This window comes from Meles meles, chromosome 7, assembly GCF_922984935.1.
Source record: "Meles meles chromosome 7, mMelMel3.1 paternal haplotype, whole genome shotgun sequence".
In the NCBI taxonomy this organism is placed as follows: Eukaryota; Metazoa; Chordata; class Mammalia; order Carnivora; family Mustelidae; genus Meles; species Meles meles.
Window position 1 is genome coordinate 48,470,134 of NC_060072.1, and position 15,954 is coordinate 48,486,087.

General features: G+C 41.0%; 1 protein-coding gene across 1 annotated transcript in view; it reads left to right on the top strand.

The window, feature by feature from the left end:
* The first annotated feature begins 5,585 nt into the window (after positions 1-5,585).
* The window catches only part of CPM (carboxypeptidase M), a 70,865-nt gene continuing 60,496 nt past the window's right edge, over positions 5,586-15,954 (top strand). The window contains exons 1-2 of the mRNA XM_046013091.1: positions 5,586-5,630; positions 5,915-6,077. Coding sequence (XP_045869047.1) covers positions 5,918-6,077 — 160 coding nt within the window. The 5' untranslated portion in view covers positions 5,586-5,630; positions 5,915-5,917. The remainder of the gene's footprint in view (positions 5,631-5,914; positions 6,078-15,954) is intronic.

Here is a 15,954-nt window from a genome sequence, read left to right on the forward strand (position 1 = left end):
GTGGGTTAAGCCTCTGCCTTTAGCTCATGTCATGATTTCAAGGTCCTGAGTTCAAGGCCAGAATTGGGCTCCCTGCTCAGTGGGGAGTCTGCTTCTCCCTCTCCCTCTCTCCCCCACTTATGCCTGCTCTCTCTCTCTCTCTCTCTCAAATAAATAAAATCTTTCAAAAAAAAAATCACAAAATCTAGTGACACTTCTGTTCTCATTCTTGTTGACCTTTGTTGAGGTATTTAGCTCCAAGCTATAGTCTTTCCCTCTGTTCCAATTCCTGCCCCTAACTTGGGGACCTTCGTGTCTTTGGGCAGGACAGATCCATCCTCTCCCTTTTCAGTTCCTTCGTATCCCATTTCCAGTGGCCTTCCTCAATTCTGTAATTCACTTCTTCACTCTTCTTTACTTCTATAATTCAGTACAAAGGATTTTAGATACTCTATTCTTTCAGAACTGTTCATCTCAGACATTTCTGTGCTTTTTGCTCTGTACTGCTTTTAGATGAAAATGCCTTGTTTTTCTGCTTAAAAGAAGTAACAAGTTTCCTAGAAAAGTTTTTTCAGAAAATAGAAAAAGATTCAAAAGGGAGAATCAAGACACTGCCATCCAGAGCATACCACTCAGCATTTTTGTTTGTTTGTTTGTTTTGTTTTGTTTTTATTTGTTTATTTTCAGAGTAACAGTGTTCATTGTTTTTGCACCACACCCAGTGCTCCATGCAGTACATGCCCTCTCTATTACTCACCACCTGGTTCCTCAACCTTCCCCCTCCCCGCCGCCCCTTCAAAACCCTCTGGTTGTTTTTCAGAGTCCATAGTCTCTCATGGTTCATCTCCCCTTCCAGTTTCCCTCAACTCCCTCTCCTCTCCATATCCCCATGTCCTCCGTGTTCTTTGTTATGCTCCACAAATAAGTGAGACCATATGATACTTGACTCTCTCTGCTTGACTTATTTCACTCAGCATAATCTCTTCCAGTCCCATCCATGTTGCTACAAAAGTTGGGTATTCGTCCTTTCTGATGGAGGCATAATACTCCGTTGTGTATATGGACCACATCTTCCTTATCCATTCATCCGTTGAAGGGCATCTTGGTTCTTTCCACAGTTTGGCGACCGTAGCCATTGCTGCAATAAACATTGGGGTACATATGGCTCTTCTTTTCACTACATCTGTATCTTTGGGGTAAATACCCAGCAGTGCAATTGCAGGGTCATAGGGAAGCTCTATTCTTAATTTCTTGAGGAGTCTCCACACTGTTCTCCAAAGTGGCTGCACTAACTTGCATTCCCACCAACAGTGTAAGAGGGTTCCCCTTTCTCCACATCCTCTCCAACACACGTTGTTTCCTGTCTTGCTAATTTTGGCCATTCTAACTGGTGTCAGGTGGTATCTCAATGTGGTTTTAATTTGAATCTCCCTGATGGCTAGTGATGATGAACATTTTTTCATGTGTTTGATAGCCATTTGTATGTCTTCATTGGAGAAGTGTCTGTTCATATCTTCTGCCCATTTTTTGACATGCTTATCTGTTTTGTGTGTGTTGAGTTTGAGGAGTTCTTTATAGATCCTGGATATCAACCTTTTGTCTGTACTGTCATTTGCAAATATCTTCTCCCATTCTGTGGGTTGCCTTTTTGTTTTGTTGACTGTTTCCTTTGCTATGCAGAAGCTTTTGATCTTGATGAAGTCCCAAAAGTTCATTTTCGCTTTTGTTTCCTTGGCCTTTGGAGACATATCTTGAAAGAAGTTGCTGTGGCTGATATCGAAGAAGTTACTGCCTATGTTCTCCTCTAGTATTCTGATGGATTCCTGTCTCACGTTGAGGTCTTTTATTTATTTATTTATTTATTCATTTATTTATTATTTGACAGACAGAGATAGGCAGGCAGAGAGAGAGGAGGAAGCAGGCTCCAGGCTGAGCAGAGAGCCCGGTGCGGGGCTCGATCCTAGGACCCTGAGATCATGACCTGAGCCGAAAGCAGAGGCTTAACCCACGGAGCACCCAGGTGCCCCTCACGTTGAGGTCTTTTATCCATTTAGACCACTCAGCATTTTGCAACCTTTTAAATTTGCTGTCAGGAAGAGCTTTTTGTTTGCTTTCCAAAATGGGATCTTACCATTCATTTTACTTAGTAATCTGGTTTTTGCCACTCAATGATTTACCTTTCCCAGCCAATAAATAGAGATCTACATCATCATTATTATGGCTGAGAACCAATTTATTTTATGGGTGTAATGTTCTTTATCTAACCCAGGGTATCTCAACGTCAGCACTGACATTTGGGGCTGGATAATTTATTGCGAGACCTGGACAGTGCATTGTAGGATGTTCTGCAGCATTCCTGCCGTCTACCAGTTACATGCCAGTGTCACCATCCCCCTGGTCATGACAATGAAATATGCTTCCAGCTAGGGGCCCCTGGATGGCTCAGTAAGTTAAGAATCCGACTCTTGATTTCTGCTTAGGTCATAATCTCAGGATCCTGAGATAGAGCTGGGCATGAGGCCCTGTGATCAGCAAAATAATCTCTTTGTCCCTCTCCCTCCCCCTCTGCTCCTCCCCTTCTTCCTGTCCCCCGGCTCCTCCCCCCACCCCTCCCCCACCTGCCCCTGTGAGCTTGAGCACTCCCTCTCACTTTCAAATAAATAAATAAAATCTTAAAAAAAAAAAAAAAAATTTCCAGCTATTCCAAATGGCCTCTGTGGGCAATTTTATCCCAGTTGAGAACCACTGACATAATCAGTTTACTATTACTTAAAATTTACACTTATCTATTTTTTTTACAATTAAAAACAGGTTGCTAATAACAGTCCTAACATATATAAACTTAGCACTTCTTTGAGTTCCTGCATAGCTTAAATTCCTAGAAAAGAACATATTTTAAATGTTGTTGTCTATTCCCAGATAGTTCTCCAGACGTGTTATATCAATTTATAGTACCATTTAAACAGCAGAAATGCCATTTCCTCAGATCTTATCCAAGTACTGTCCATCTTTTAAATCTTTCTTAGTGAAATGCAAAGCATAATAGTATTTTGCCCTTTAAACTTGTAAATTCTTTGATTGCTAATCAGTTTGGTAGCTTTTACTATGTTTATTGGTCATTTGCATTACTCCTTTTGTGAGCTGCTAATTATTATCTTTTGTCCATTCTTGGTTTTGCAAAAGCTAGTAATTCTTTCTCCCAGTTTGTAATTTTTCTGGTAACATTTATGCTGAGTTTTCCTTTATAGAAGTTATACATTTTTTGTGTCATCAAATTATTAGCCTCTTTATTATGGTTTTACTGTTAGTGGTGTCATACTTAGAAAGATCACCTCTGAAGTCTTATACTTCAGAGTTTTACTCTATTAGACCAACCTTCTATTTTTCTTTATTCCTCACTAGACCCTAACTAAGCCTTTGCTATGTCTAGACCAGTGCAGATCAAATTTGAATGTACATATGGATTAACTAGAATCTTATTAAAATTCACATTCTGATTCAGTAGGTTTGTATGGGACAAGGGAGCCTGCCTTTCTGACAAGCTTACAGGTGATGTCAGTGCTCTTCCTAGACCACACTTTTTTTTCTTCTAATTTTATTTACTTATTTGACCCAGGGAGAGAGAGAGTACAAGCAGGAGGAGTGGCAGGGAGAGGGAGAAGCAGGCTCCCGCAGAGCAGGAAGCCGGACCTGGTGCTCCATCCTAGAACCCCCTGACCATGACCTGAGCGGAAGGCAGACCTGGGTGGCTCAGTTGGTTGGGCATCTGCCTGGACCACACTTTGAGTCACTAGGTTTTAGACCTTCAGCCTTCAATTCTCTGTATTCTCTCCCTCCATTCTCTGATTGGTTTTCCTCTGAATTTGCTTCCCTTCCTCCCTAACTGTGAATCCCAAGGGTAGTAATTTCAACTATACTTCACCCCTTTGTTTTTTTGGTACAACAACCCTTGCAATCTCCACTTCAATATTGACAAAGCCACCATTTCTCCAGTCTCCAGCCACAGTACCACTGAAGGAAATCCTGTAACTGCTACTTTCTTCTATAACAGATGTATCATTTCTAAAGTCCAATCAGCGAGCTTTCACTTTGTTCCTCCTCAGCTGCCTTTCCCATTTTCATAGTAACTTTGCCTAAATGTTAACTCCTCACCCCTCTCCACCTCCTTTGAAGCCTCTTTGTCAGTGAATAGCAGTAAAAGAACCTCTTCAAGCCACCTAGTAGAAGTCCCAGCATAGTAACTGCTGCATGCTTAAAAAGAAATCTGCTCAAAAACCCAACAATGTCAAGATTTTCCAACACTTAGAAAAGTCTGTCTAAAGGCTTATGAATTAAACTAGATTATTTAATAAACACCTCATACAGTTCTTACAACGTGCGTGCCAACTTTAGTAAGGTAGGCATAAAGAGCGAGGATTGGAACCCAAATCTTTTGACACTAGTCTTAGGCTTTAGCCCTCCAGGCTCTGGTGCTTGGGAATCACAGCAGGCCTCATTGTTCCTGAGAGCTCAATTCTACAATAGTTATCTGTGTCTGCAACAAAGAAGAGGCAGGCAAATCAATAGCGGTTTTCAGCTCCGGATGCATATTTGATTCACTCGAAGCACTTTTTAAAAATGTCCTTTCCAGGACCTCACCGGGAGAAAATCTGTTCAATTAGTTTTCAGTGGTGCGCTAGTATTTTTAATCTGTTAAAGAGGAATGTAATTCCAAATCAGGGGTTTTCAAGCTTTTTATGTTCACTGGACCCTTGGCACAAATCTCCAGTCTCTCTGACCGGTAATGTGTGACAGGTGTGTGAGGTCTTGGCCCACACCACAAACCGCCTTTTGGGTTTTGGTGAGATCTCTGTTATCCCTAGTGCAAATGTAGACCACCCCATCCTTCCAGGAAGAAGCATTTAAGAAAGAGAGAACTAAAATTGGCCTAGGGGGTGTTGATGGAGGGAGTGTTGGATTTACAAATAGTGGCTGTGTTTCTTCCATGCGATTTCCAGTTTTAAATTTAACTGATGTAGCCAATTTCACGCACCAAATAAATTTGTCGGAAATTCTCCTGTACTGCACAGTCGGCAATCGAAAACTTCTACATACACGCGTTCTTCTCTCTTGAATCCCACGTGTCTCCGGAGCAGGGTCGGGGAGCCTGGCACAGCTGGGACGCAGCGGCTCGGACTCGCCGAGCTCTCACGGCGTCCCGGGGCTCCAGCTGAGCCAAGGGACCGGCTCCACAGCTGCAAACTTGCGGCCGCTGGAGACACCCGAACGCCCGCGTGCCCCTCGCCGGAACCGTGGCCGAGGGGAGGACACGCTTCCAACCCGGGGCGCCGGCAAAGCCTGGGACCGCGACAGGCGACTCAAAGATTACACCGCCCTCCGCCGCCCCCGACCGCGTACCCGCACGGGCCGCCGCACCCCGGAAAGCCCGCGCCGCGCGGGTTCCAGTCCGCCCAGGTGCGAAGGGCGCTGAGCCGCCCCGGCCGCCTCGCTCGGCCCCGCCCACCAGGGACCCGCGCGGCGCCCGAGTGGGCCGGCGGCACGTCAGTCAGGTGCCGGGGGCGGGGTCCGGGAGCGCCCGTCCCCCCGCCCGGCTATAACGTCGGGCCCGGGCGGGCGGCGGGCGGCGGGTGGAGGTACGCGCCTGGGCAAGGGTGAGGCTGAGGGCGCGCGGAACTCCGGGCAGCTGCCGGCCGGCGGCGACTCACGGACGGGAGGGAGGAAGGGAGGAAGGGGCGGGCGGTGGGATGGAGGGCACTCGGGGCTGCCCGGGCTCGCTCGCACCAACTCCCGAAGGTGCTGCTTCCCACTTTCACCTCCTTGGACGCGGGCAGCGGCGGTGTCGGGAGACCTGACAGTACAGCGCTGAGCCGAGCTGGGCACGTCCACAGCCCTTCGCGTCTCTGTTCTCAGCTTTGTTACTTGTATTTATCTCCAGAACATGGACTTCGTCCGCCTCTGGCTAGGGCTGCTGCTGCCTTTGGGGGCTGCGCTGGACTTCGGCTACCACCACCAGGAAGAGATGGAAGCGTTTCTGAAGAGCGTGGCCCGAAACTACAGTTCTATCGCTCGCTTACACAGTATTGGGAAGTCTGTGAAAGGTAGGTCCGTCTCGTGCACTTGCCCAAACCCCCAGTCCTCGCTTTCATTCATTAAATACACCCTAGCTTCCTGTCCCCTTTCCTTGGAGCTACTCAGAGGAGCTCCAAGAGGGCAAGCTGGTGCCTTGCGTGTTGGTTGGTTTCTGCTTTCGTGTGTTGTGTTGTTTTATTTTGCAAGGGATGTAGTAGGAAGACCTGAATTTTAGGAGACGTCTCTGCTGTCATTCATTGAGTCGTGTTCTTTTTCCATCTTGCAGGCACTAGTTGCTTGAGGTGTGTATTTTGTTTTTTTCTTGGTGGATAAACTTCTGTCAGGAAGGTGTCCGTTTATCCATCGCAGCTTTCCCGTTTTGTTGGCTTCTTTAAATAGGATTTGGACTGTTAGTATCATTTCGGTTTTTTCAAAGTCTCCTTTAAGCTAAAGTAGTTCAGTTCTGTTGACGAGATTTCTGTTGTGTATAATCAGCCCTACGACATAAAGTGATGCAAAACTATCGTTTCTGTAAGTTTCTTTATGTTAAATAGTACCGTTGGTAAGATTTGTGTCATGCGTAATTAGCCCTCTGGCTTAAAGTTATGCAAAGACGTGACTGATACTGATTAAAGGCTCTTTTTAGATGATCTATTTGGATAAGACAATTGCTGGATAATAAATATGTTAGCAATGATTGGGACTAGCATTTTCACATTTAGCATTTAATTGCTTATTGTTTTAATTTAGAAATTAATATATTAAATATAAATAACTATATTAAGTCCCATTTTGATAGACAAGGAATTTGAATCAGAGATATTAAGTATTTTGCTCAGGATCACCAGATGGTTGATTTTATAATCAGGATTGGCATTCAGATCCTTCTACTTAAAGGCGTAGATATTTTGGGGATAAGTAAAATACTTTGTCAAACATTGTTATTTCTTAATCTTTTTATATTGCTACCCCGGAAGAGATTACCTGAAATAGCTTAAATCAAAAGTTTTGTTAAGTTTATGCTATTTGGAGCTCCTCTCTTTATAAGGTGTATTCAAACTCTATCTAGATTTCAGCTCTGAGCTCTTGAACCAGGGGAGTGTCTCTTAATTACCATATTTTCAAGAAAAAAATTAGTCATGGTTTTTATGTTAAAGAAGACCTATTGTACAAATTTACTTATATCCAATGCAAAATAAAAAATGCTGGGTCATGTGTGTAATGGTTTGTTTTCAAACAGCATTGCCAAAGATTTGGTGCCAGAATTACTCTGTACGGCTCTATAATCCAAATTACAAAGGTTGGATGTGTAAGAAATTGTATCTTGAATGAGCTTATGTATTCAGCCTTTTGAAATCATTTCCCGCCCTAGGGTTCAAGAAGACCAATTTTAAAAGATCTAAGAATACTAATTATACTAATAAAGCAAATACCTTGAGTTATTGTTCTGCCATCATTTAAACCACAAGATGATGAGGGTGTTGTTAATTTTAAGTACTAAATGATTTGGCAAGTTTTTATGTTTTCAAGCACAAAGTGCTTACGAAAGAAAATTGGAGAATCTCTTAATAATGTGAACCAGCTCCTCTGATCCATCTTGCGTGATATCAGATGACCATGACAGTGAAAGCAGCTAGGCTTCCCCCTCCCCTACTTTGTATGCACTCTTGTGGGTAAAGGACTGAGACGTTATCCTGTAAAAATAAAATCTGACACTAGTCATCAAATGTTTGTGTTGAATATATTGTTCTGCATAACTATCCCGATTAGGAAAAAGTTTCCAGGTGGTGGGTTAAACTGTACACTGTATCACTCACTGCATGTTTTCATGACCATTGAAAACCAGTGCTCATTTGTTGGTGCTCTTTTCACTAGATAGGCAGTTTTCCCTGGCTGTCCCGCCTTCTGGTGTAGGATACATCTGCTTAGCAAACAGCCTTTACGATGTTATTTATTTAATTTATTATGAACCTGGGCAATCTACCTAGAAGAGAAAGGAATATTCCTACCTGGTCAAATACATTTTTAGCTTTTGTAAATGCACATCGCATGGATTTTTGTTTTAATCATGAATCCCATTCTGCTTTTCTTCCTCAATTCACATTTTTTCATTACATATCTCTATGAACTGACAAGGTCTGCAGAGGTAAATTGGTTGCTGTATAGTGTTTTATCCTCTTGGTTATAGGAATTGTCTTAGTCATTTACCTTTTGGGGGCATCTATATGGTTCTGATGATCTAGTATAAACAACGATGCTTTAAAAGCATTGATACGTAATGATGATTACCTTCCATTATAACTGGTGCTTTTCTTTTAAGTTTTTTATTTTGAAATGCTTGAAACCCACACAAAAGTTGAACAAACATATACCCTTCACCCAGATTAGCCATAACAGACTGACCATATTTCATTTGAACCTTTTGGAGGAAACCCCATGACCTAATGACCTAGTAAAATTTTAGGTGAAACGAGAGAAGCAACTCTAAAAACCGACAACCAAGTTGAGAAAAATTAGAAAAGGTACAGTACTTATTGGTTTATTCATCCCTCCATTTAGTTAAGCAAATATAGCCCCCCCTTTTTTTCCTACTCCCAACCCCCTCTGTCTAGTATGATGCTGGCACATTTTTATGTGCAACATAATTTTATCCTTTTTTTAAATGAACTGAATGTTTGCTGAGTGAAAGCTTTGTGAAATAAGCAAAGTTGTATGCCATTCATTGCCTACTGTTAGGTAGCCCCCTTTAAAGGACAAATATATTTATTGTGGATTTCCCCCAACAAGCTTCTCCACACCCCCCAGAGTTAGTTTTAGGACTGTGTATGTGTATGTATGTATGGTTTTTTTTTCCTGCCACTTCTTTTCTTTCTTTCTTTTTTTTTTTGCTTTTTTAAGTTTTTAATTCCAGTTAATATACGGTGTTATATTAGTTTCAGGTACAGTATAGTGATTCAGCACTTCCATACATTACCCAGTGCTCATCACAAGTGCACTCCTTAATCCCCCTCAGCCCATTTCAGCCATCCTGCACTCCCCTCTCTGCTCCTCTGGTAACTATCAGTTTGTTTTCTATAATTAAGAGTCTGTTTCTTCATTTTGTCTTGTTTCCTTTTGTTCATTTGTTTCTTAAATTCCACATATGAGTGAAATCATAGGGTATTTCTCTTTCTCTGACATTTTGCTTACCATTATATTTTATCCATGTCATTGTAAGTGGCATGATTTCGTTATTTTTTATGGCTGAATAATATTTCATTTTGTGTGTTTGTGTGTGTGTGTATAAATATACATACCACATATTCTTTATCCAATCATCAATCAGCGGATACTTGACTGCTTCCATATCTTGACTATTGTGAATCGGGCTGCTATAAATATAGGGGTACATGTATACCTTTGTATTCTTTGGGTAAATACCCAGTAGTAAAATTACTGGATGGTAGGGTAGTTCTATTTTTAACTTTTTTTTTTTTAAGATTTTATTTATTTATTTGACAGAGAGAGAGATCACAAGTAGGCAGAGGCAGGGGGCGGGGAGGGTGGGTGGAGAAGCAGGCTCCCTGCTGAGCAGAGAGCCTGATGCAGGGCTCAATCCCAAGACCCTGAGATCATGTCCTGAGCCGAGGGCAGAGGCTTTAACCCACTGAGCCACCCAGGCGCCCCTATTTTTAACTTTTTGAGGAAACTTCGTACTGTTTTCCAGAGTGACTGCCAGGCTGTGTTCCCAGCCATGAATGAGTATTCCTTTTTCTAGTTTTAGGACCATTTAAAATGAGATTTTCTACCATCTCCGTTTTTAAGAATTCTTCGTTTTAAGACTTCTGCTAAGTCTAACCTTTACTTTATCTGAATAAAGAAGGTTGCAAAGGGCAAGGAGTAGATAATAAAAATCTGTTACCAAGTGCTTTCCGTATTACACGTTTTAATACATTATTTCAATTCAGTGACTCCAGTAGGTATTGTTATCCTTGTTTACAAGACAGGTCAAATGAAGCACAGGGAGGTTAATTAACTTGCTGAAGGTCACACAGCCAGTAAGTGTTAAAGGATTCAAATGCAGATCCATGATTCTCCCAAGCCCATGGCTTTGACATTTAAAGAAGCAGTTTGGCCCAGATGCAGATGAGTACAAGGAGAATGAGGGTTTTAGTGGAGGGTTTCAGAGTCCTGTTTGGGGCACATGTGATTTGAAAGCATAGCTTCTGCCATGGTTGGTAGCTGTGTTGTCCATGACAGTAGTCATTAGTCACCTGGATATTGAGCAATTGGAATGTGATTAAAGAGAATTGAGATGTGCTAAAAGTGATTTTTGTAGACTTAATACAAAAAAAGTAAAATAATGATGTTTTTATGCTGATCACCTGTTGAAATGACAACTTAGAACTATAGGTTAAAATTATTTTAAAAATTTCACCTGCTTTTCACTTCTGTTAGTATGGTTAGAAAATTTTAAATTATGTGATTTGCATTATATGTTTTGATTGGGCTCTGCTGACCTAGAGAGGAGTTTGGTAGTTAACTTTCTTCTTAGTACAAAAGGAATTTAAGTTCATTTAGAGAATTTGGAAGGTAGAGCAAAGCACCAGGAAGAAAATTAAAATCTTACCACACCTTACAAAGAAAACAGTTAGTAGACTAAAATCACTATGTGTACTGTTCTGTGCCCTTCTCCCCCACAGTAAGCCAATTATCTTGTTTGTCCATGCAAACATGTTGTTTCTAAAACTTGATTTTGGGGGCACGTGGGTGGTTCAGTGGGTTAAGCCTCTGCCTTCAGCTCAGGTCATGGTCCCAGGGTCCTGGGATGGAACCCCGAGTCCGCATGGTGGCGGGGGGAGTCTCTGCCCAGTTGGGAGCCTGCTTCCCCATCTCTCTCTGCCTACTTGTGATCCCTCTCTATCAAATAAATAAATCTTAAAAAAATAAACAAACTGGATTTTAATGCCTGCTTTGTGTCCTACCAATGGATATCCTAGTTTTTATTTAACTTCTATCCCACTGATGGACATTTGTTTCTAAACTTTTCGTGTTATAAACAATGCCAGAATAGACCTCTTCGTAGGGAAGACGGCCAAAATGGTCGGAACACAGGCTTTGGAACCATAGTAAGTGCAAATTCTAGATCCTTTACTCTGTAGCAGTGTGTCCTAGAGTTGTTGGATAATTCCTGGCACATAGAAAGTGCTACATAAAAGCCACTGCTAGGGATACAGTAGCTGCTGTTAGGGAAAAATTTCCAAATTACCAAGTCTTAAGCAGTTATATATATTTGATACGTGTAACCAAATTGTTGTCCCAAAAAGATTGTATTGATTTTCATAATCTCACAAGAAATGTAAGCTAAGAAGAAAACAATTTATCTAAATCTATTAGTCATAAATCAGTACTGGCATTAGGGGTTTAAAAGATTATTCTAGTATTTGTCAAAGAGCACAATGTGTTGGTCATACAAGATGAATCCGTTGTGGAGATCTGCTTTACTGCATCGAGCCTACAGTTAACAATACTGTATTGTATGCTTAAAAATTTGCCTAGACGGTAGATCTTCTGTTGTATTCTTAAAATAATAACATAATAATAAAGACTATTGAAGTGTCTATTTTTCACTGTTTAATGTATAAGGGAAGATTTATTTCTCATGCTTTTTCCCCAACAACATTCACCTTCACATATTCAACAGATACTAATTGTATTACCTTGCCAGGGGCAATACCATTTCAGATGCTACCATTCTAATAATCTACCTAGAAATGGTTTAGACTCCTGCCCGAAGAGGCATGTACAGTATTCTCCCACACAGAGCTCTCATTGTTTACTGCCCTTGATGGGGTAGATTTTAGCTGGTGATTTGCCCTCAGAAAAGAACATTGTATGTAAAACTTTGCCACATTTGGTTTTCTGTCATACTTTGTTCATTTCTCAAGTGTGATCATAAAACTAGTTTGCTTGGGATCCTGTACTAAATGCTCATTTTTATTTTTATTATCACTATTGTTATTAATATCTATTTTTATTTATTTTTGAGAGAGAGAGCGTTTACACAGAGGGGCGGGGGCAGAGGGAGAGAGGAAATCTTTAGCAGGCTCCCTGCCCAGGGCAAAGCCCAGCATGGGCTCGAACTCATGACTCTGAGATCAGAGTCTGATGTTTAACAACTGAGCCACCCAGGCACCCCTAAAATGCTCATTATGATGTAAATATGACATCGGAGGACCAAATATCAAAACTATTCAAATCTGAGAATTTCAGCTGTAAAACACATTTGTGATTTAAAGTTATAATGGCTTGGCAAACCTTTGTGGTTCTTGAAAAGTTTGAAATGCAAAGTCCTTTTCTGAAACATCTACAGCTATCAGCCTTGTTTATCACCATTCAGGGTTTCTTAAAGATACTGCCTTTTAAAATACAGAACGAAAAAAAATAAAAATAAAAATAAAATACAGAACGGATTTAGATTTACCCAACATTTGTAGTATGATATGTTAAAAGAGGAAACTGAGACAGAATATCCAAAAAGTAACATAGAATTTTACGCTGCTTTTATCTAGTAACCATTTTGATTCGAGATCTCAAATCTCTCTAAACAGCAATATTCGAGGGACGAGTGGCATATGGAACTTTTTAAAAAATAACATCAAGCAACTTTTACTGTTTGCCTGTACTTTACATATTATGTATCACCTGATCATTCTAACAATGGTATGAAATACCGTTATTATCCTCCAATTTACATATGAAGAATTGAGATTAAGTGAATTATACATAGTAAATGACAGAGGAACCAAATTATCAGTAAATGAAACCAATGTGTGTCTTGTGCCAAATTTTGAAACTTTTTCACTCTGAAATTTCTCCAGTTACGTTTTTCTCTGTCCCCATTTCTTACCTCCTCCACCTTGTATTTCCCGCACCCCATCTTGCCTCTGACCCTTGATTCTGAAAAAGTTGACACGCATCCTCTAACATCCAAGAAAAGTCCTATATTAAATTTTTTTTTTAATGTGTTAAGTGCTCTTTTGTGGAATTCCTTGACCCCTTTTAGGTATTCAGTTTCATCTAAAGCAGTTTGGATTCCATCTTTTGCTGTAAAGATAAATTTTTTCTATATGTCAAAACTCTTTGAGTGTGAGGCAAAAGGAGACGTCTGAGATTCTGGTTTGCACACTTATGGGAGGGACATCCACCCACGAAAATGCCATCTCTTTAGAGAACAGTGATTCTCATTAAGAGCAGTACTGCCCCCTAGGGGGAATTTTGGAAATGTGAGGGGGAGGTTTAGGCGGTAACTTAAAAGTCTCGGGAGGGGGAACCCTACTGATGCAGTCTTCTGATCTCCTCAGCAATGCATGAATAGTTATGCAGAGTAAAAAAAAAAATTATCGGCCACATTTTCTTTTTTTTAATATTTTATTTATTTATTTGACAGAGAGAGAGAGAGAGAGAGAGAGATCACAAGTAGGCAGAGAGGCAGGCAAAGAGAGAGGGAAGCAGGCTCCCCGCTGAGCAGAAAGCCCTATGTGGGGCTCGATCCCAGGACCCTGAGATCATGACCTGAGCTGAAGGCAGAGGCTTAACCCACTGAGCTACCCAGGTGCCCCGTGTCGCCCACATTTTCTAATGCCCTCTAGGTGAAACACCAGAGCCTAAAACCAAACTGTTTTATGTGCAAATAAAACTTTTCCCACAGTTTTAATATATACTGAACTATCCAGGAACGTAACTGTATGTAAACCGAGGGAAAATTCTCTTTTCCATAGCTCTGAACTTGACTGAGAGGGTTTTCACATTCGCAAAATCTTCACACCAGTGACTACCCCTCTGAATCCATCTGCCTTTGTAACAGATGCGTTCATGGTGACTCTCAAGGATAGGTACAGGCATCTGACTTTCTCATGTCTTCTTGTGGCTCCTGCCCCAGGTTTTACCTGCTAATACCATGTTTGATTATAAGTTGTTTCCCTTTTATTTCTCTTTTATATACTCTGAATGCTATATTGATCGTTTTGAAATTATCTACATAAATGTGTTTTCTGTGAGTGGTATGCCAGCATGGTAAAGGAGGAGTTGCAAAATATTGGGCATGAACTGATGGGGCTGGGAGCTGTTGAAATCAAATCACAGACCTAGATTCAAGTTCATGTAGCCAGCATCCAAAAGGTGTTTGATCTCTGTTCGTAATCCATGAACAGGCACGCGTGTCTGGAGGCAACACGGTGGTGGTGACTGTGGTATCTGAGTTGAGGATTAAAAACTGCCATTCATCCTGTTTCCTGCTTTCAGTTTGTGTATCTAAAACGTCCCTTTCTTTAAGAGTACTTAGTAAGATTAAAAAGAACTCTAAAGTAAAAAAAAAAATTTTTTTTAAGATGATTTCAGAAATCAACTGGCACCTGGGTTAGGAGAAGGGCCATTAAAGCAAATCTTCCTATTTAGTGATTTGAAGCAACTGGTCTTCTTCCTGGCTCCACGGTGATTCAATGTAATAGCGAATAGTCGTTTGCTGAGTTCATCGGTCCTAATTCGAGTTTGGTTAAAAGGAAGAAGACATGAGTTGCACATTGAGAATGTTTCTCATCTCGGTGATGCAAGGACTGCTGCATGTCAGATGTTTTAAAGTACAAATTTTCTGGTCTGTGACCCTTGGCATAGTAGCTTCAGCAAGCTCAGCTGGAGGGCTTAGTCTCCACTGCATCAGAAAAAGGCTGCCAACTTCAAACAAATTGCCTTCAAACTGCTCCACAGACTTATCAAGAACTTACCCAGTGCTGAAGATAACAGCCTTCATGGTGGGTATAAAGGCAGTAACAGTCGTGCTTATGTACTGGGAGGGTTCACCCTTCCACAGAGTCTAGTAAAAGAAACCAACAAGATCCCCCTTCTGTTTAAGTAAAGAACTTTCCATTTGTTGCTTTCCCAGTTTTTTATTTCCACTGATCGAAATCTCTGAGGAAACTAGAACCACACTTGAGCAAAACTGAAGTCACATGAACAATTATCCAAATGCATGCCTCAGATACCTTTCTGACAAAGTACACAAGTATGTTACGAATACAGTCAGACGAAATGTAGTACAATGTCCCATTTTTAGAGTGGGAATGGATGTCACAGACCCTGTGATCCCTCATTCAGTTCTTCATGGCTTAGTTCAAAATGTTAATTCCTCCTGGAAACCTTTCTCCAGTCCCCTGGGTGGACTTAGCATCTCCCTGAACCTCTTTTCCTGAGCAACTTTGGGGGCTCTAGCTATGTTGCCCCTGGGGGCAGGGATCAGGCTGTGTTCATCTTAATATCCTAGGCCCGGATGTGTCCTTATTAAAGGCCAAGCACTCTCGGGGTCAAAGCTGGAAAGTATTTCCATGCATAGTAAGTGAGACATGAATGTCATTATACTGTGTGAGTATACAGAATATATATTTTTATATGTGCCTTCATGTATTCACATTTATCATATATAACTTTGGTATATAACTTTATATTGCTACATAAATTGTATATAGTAAGTACTGCAGCCTCAAGTATTTTTGTGGTATTTTTATGGTATTCAACTGAATTTCTAAGTATAATAGAAAGTCTAAAATTTATCTGAAATTTCTATGTGCATCTAGTATTATTAAGGTGGAAATAAATCCAATTAAAAAGTAATGGGAAGGGGCGCCTGGGTGGCTCAGTGGGTTAAAGCCTCTGCCTTCAGCTCAGGTCATGATCCCAGGGTGCTGGGATAGATCCCCACATCGGGCTTTCTGCTCCGCTGGAAGCCTGCTTCCTCCTCTCTCTTTCTGCCTGTCTCTCTACCTACTTGTGATCTCTATCTGTCAAATAAATAAATAATCTTAAAAAAAAAAAGTAATGGGAAAACTATTGAATTGCTGCTATTTTATGGCAAATAACATAAATTGGAGAGGA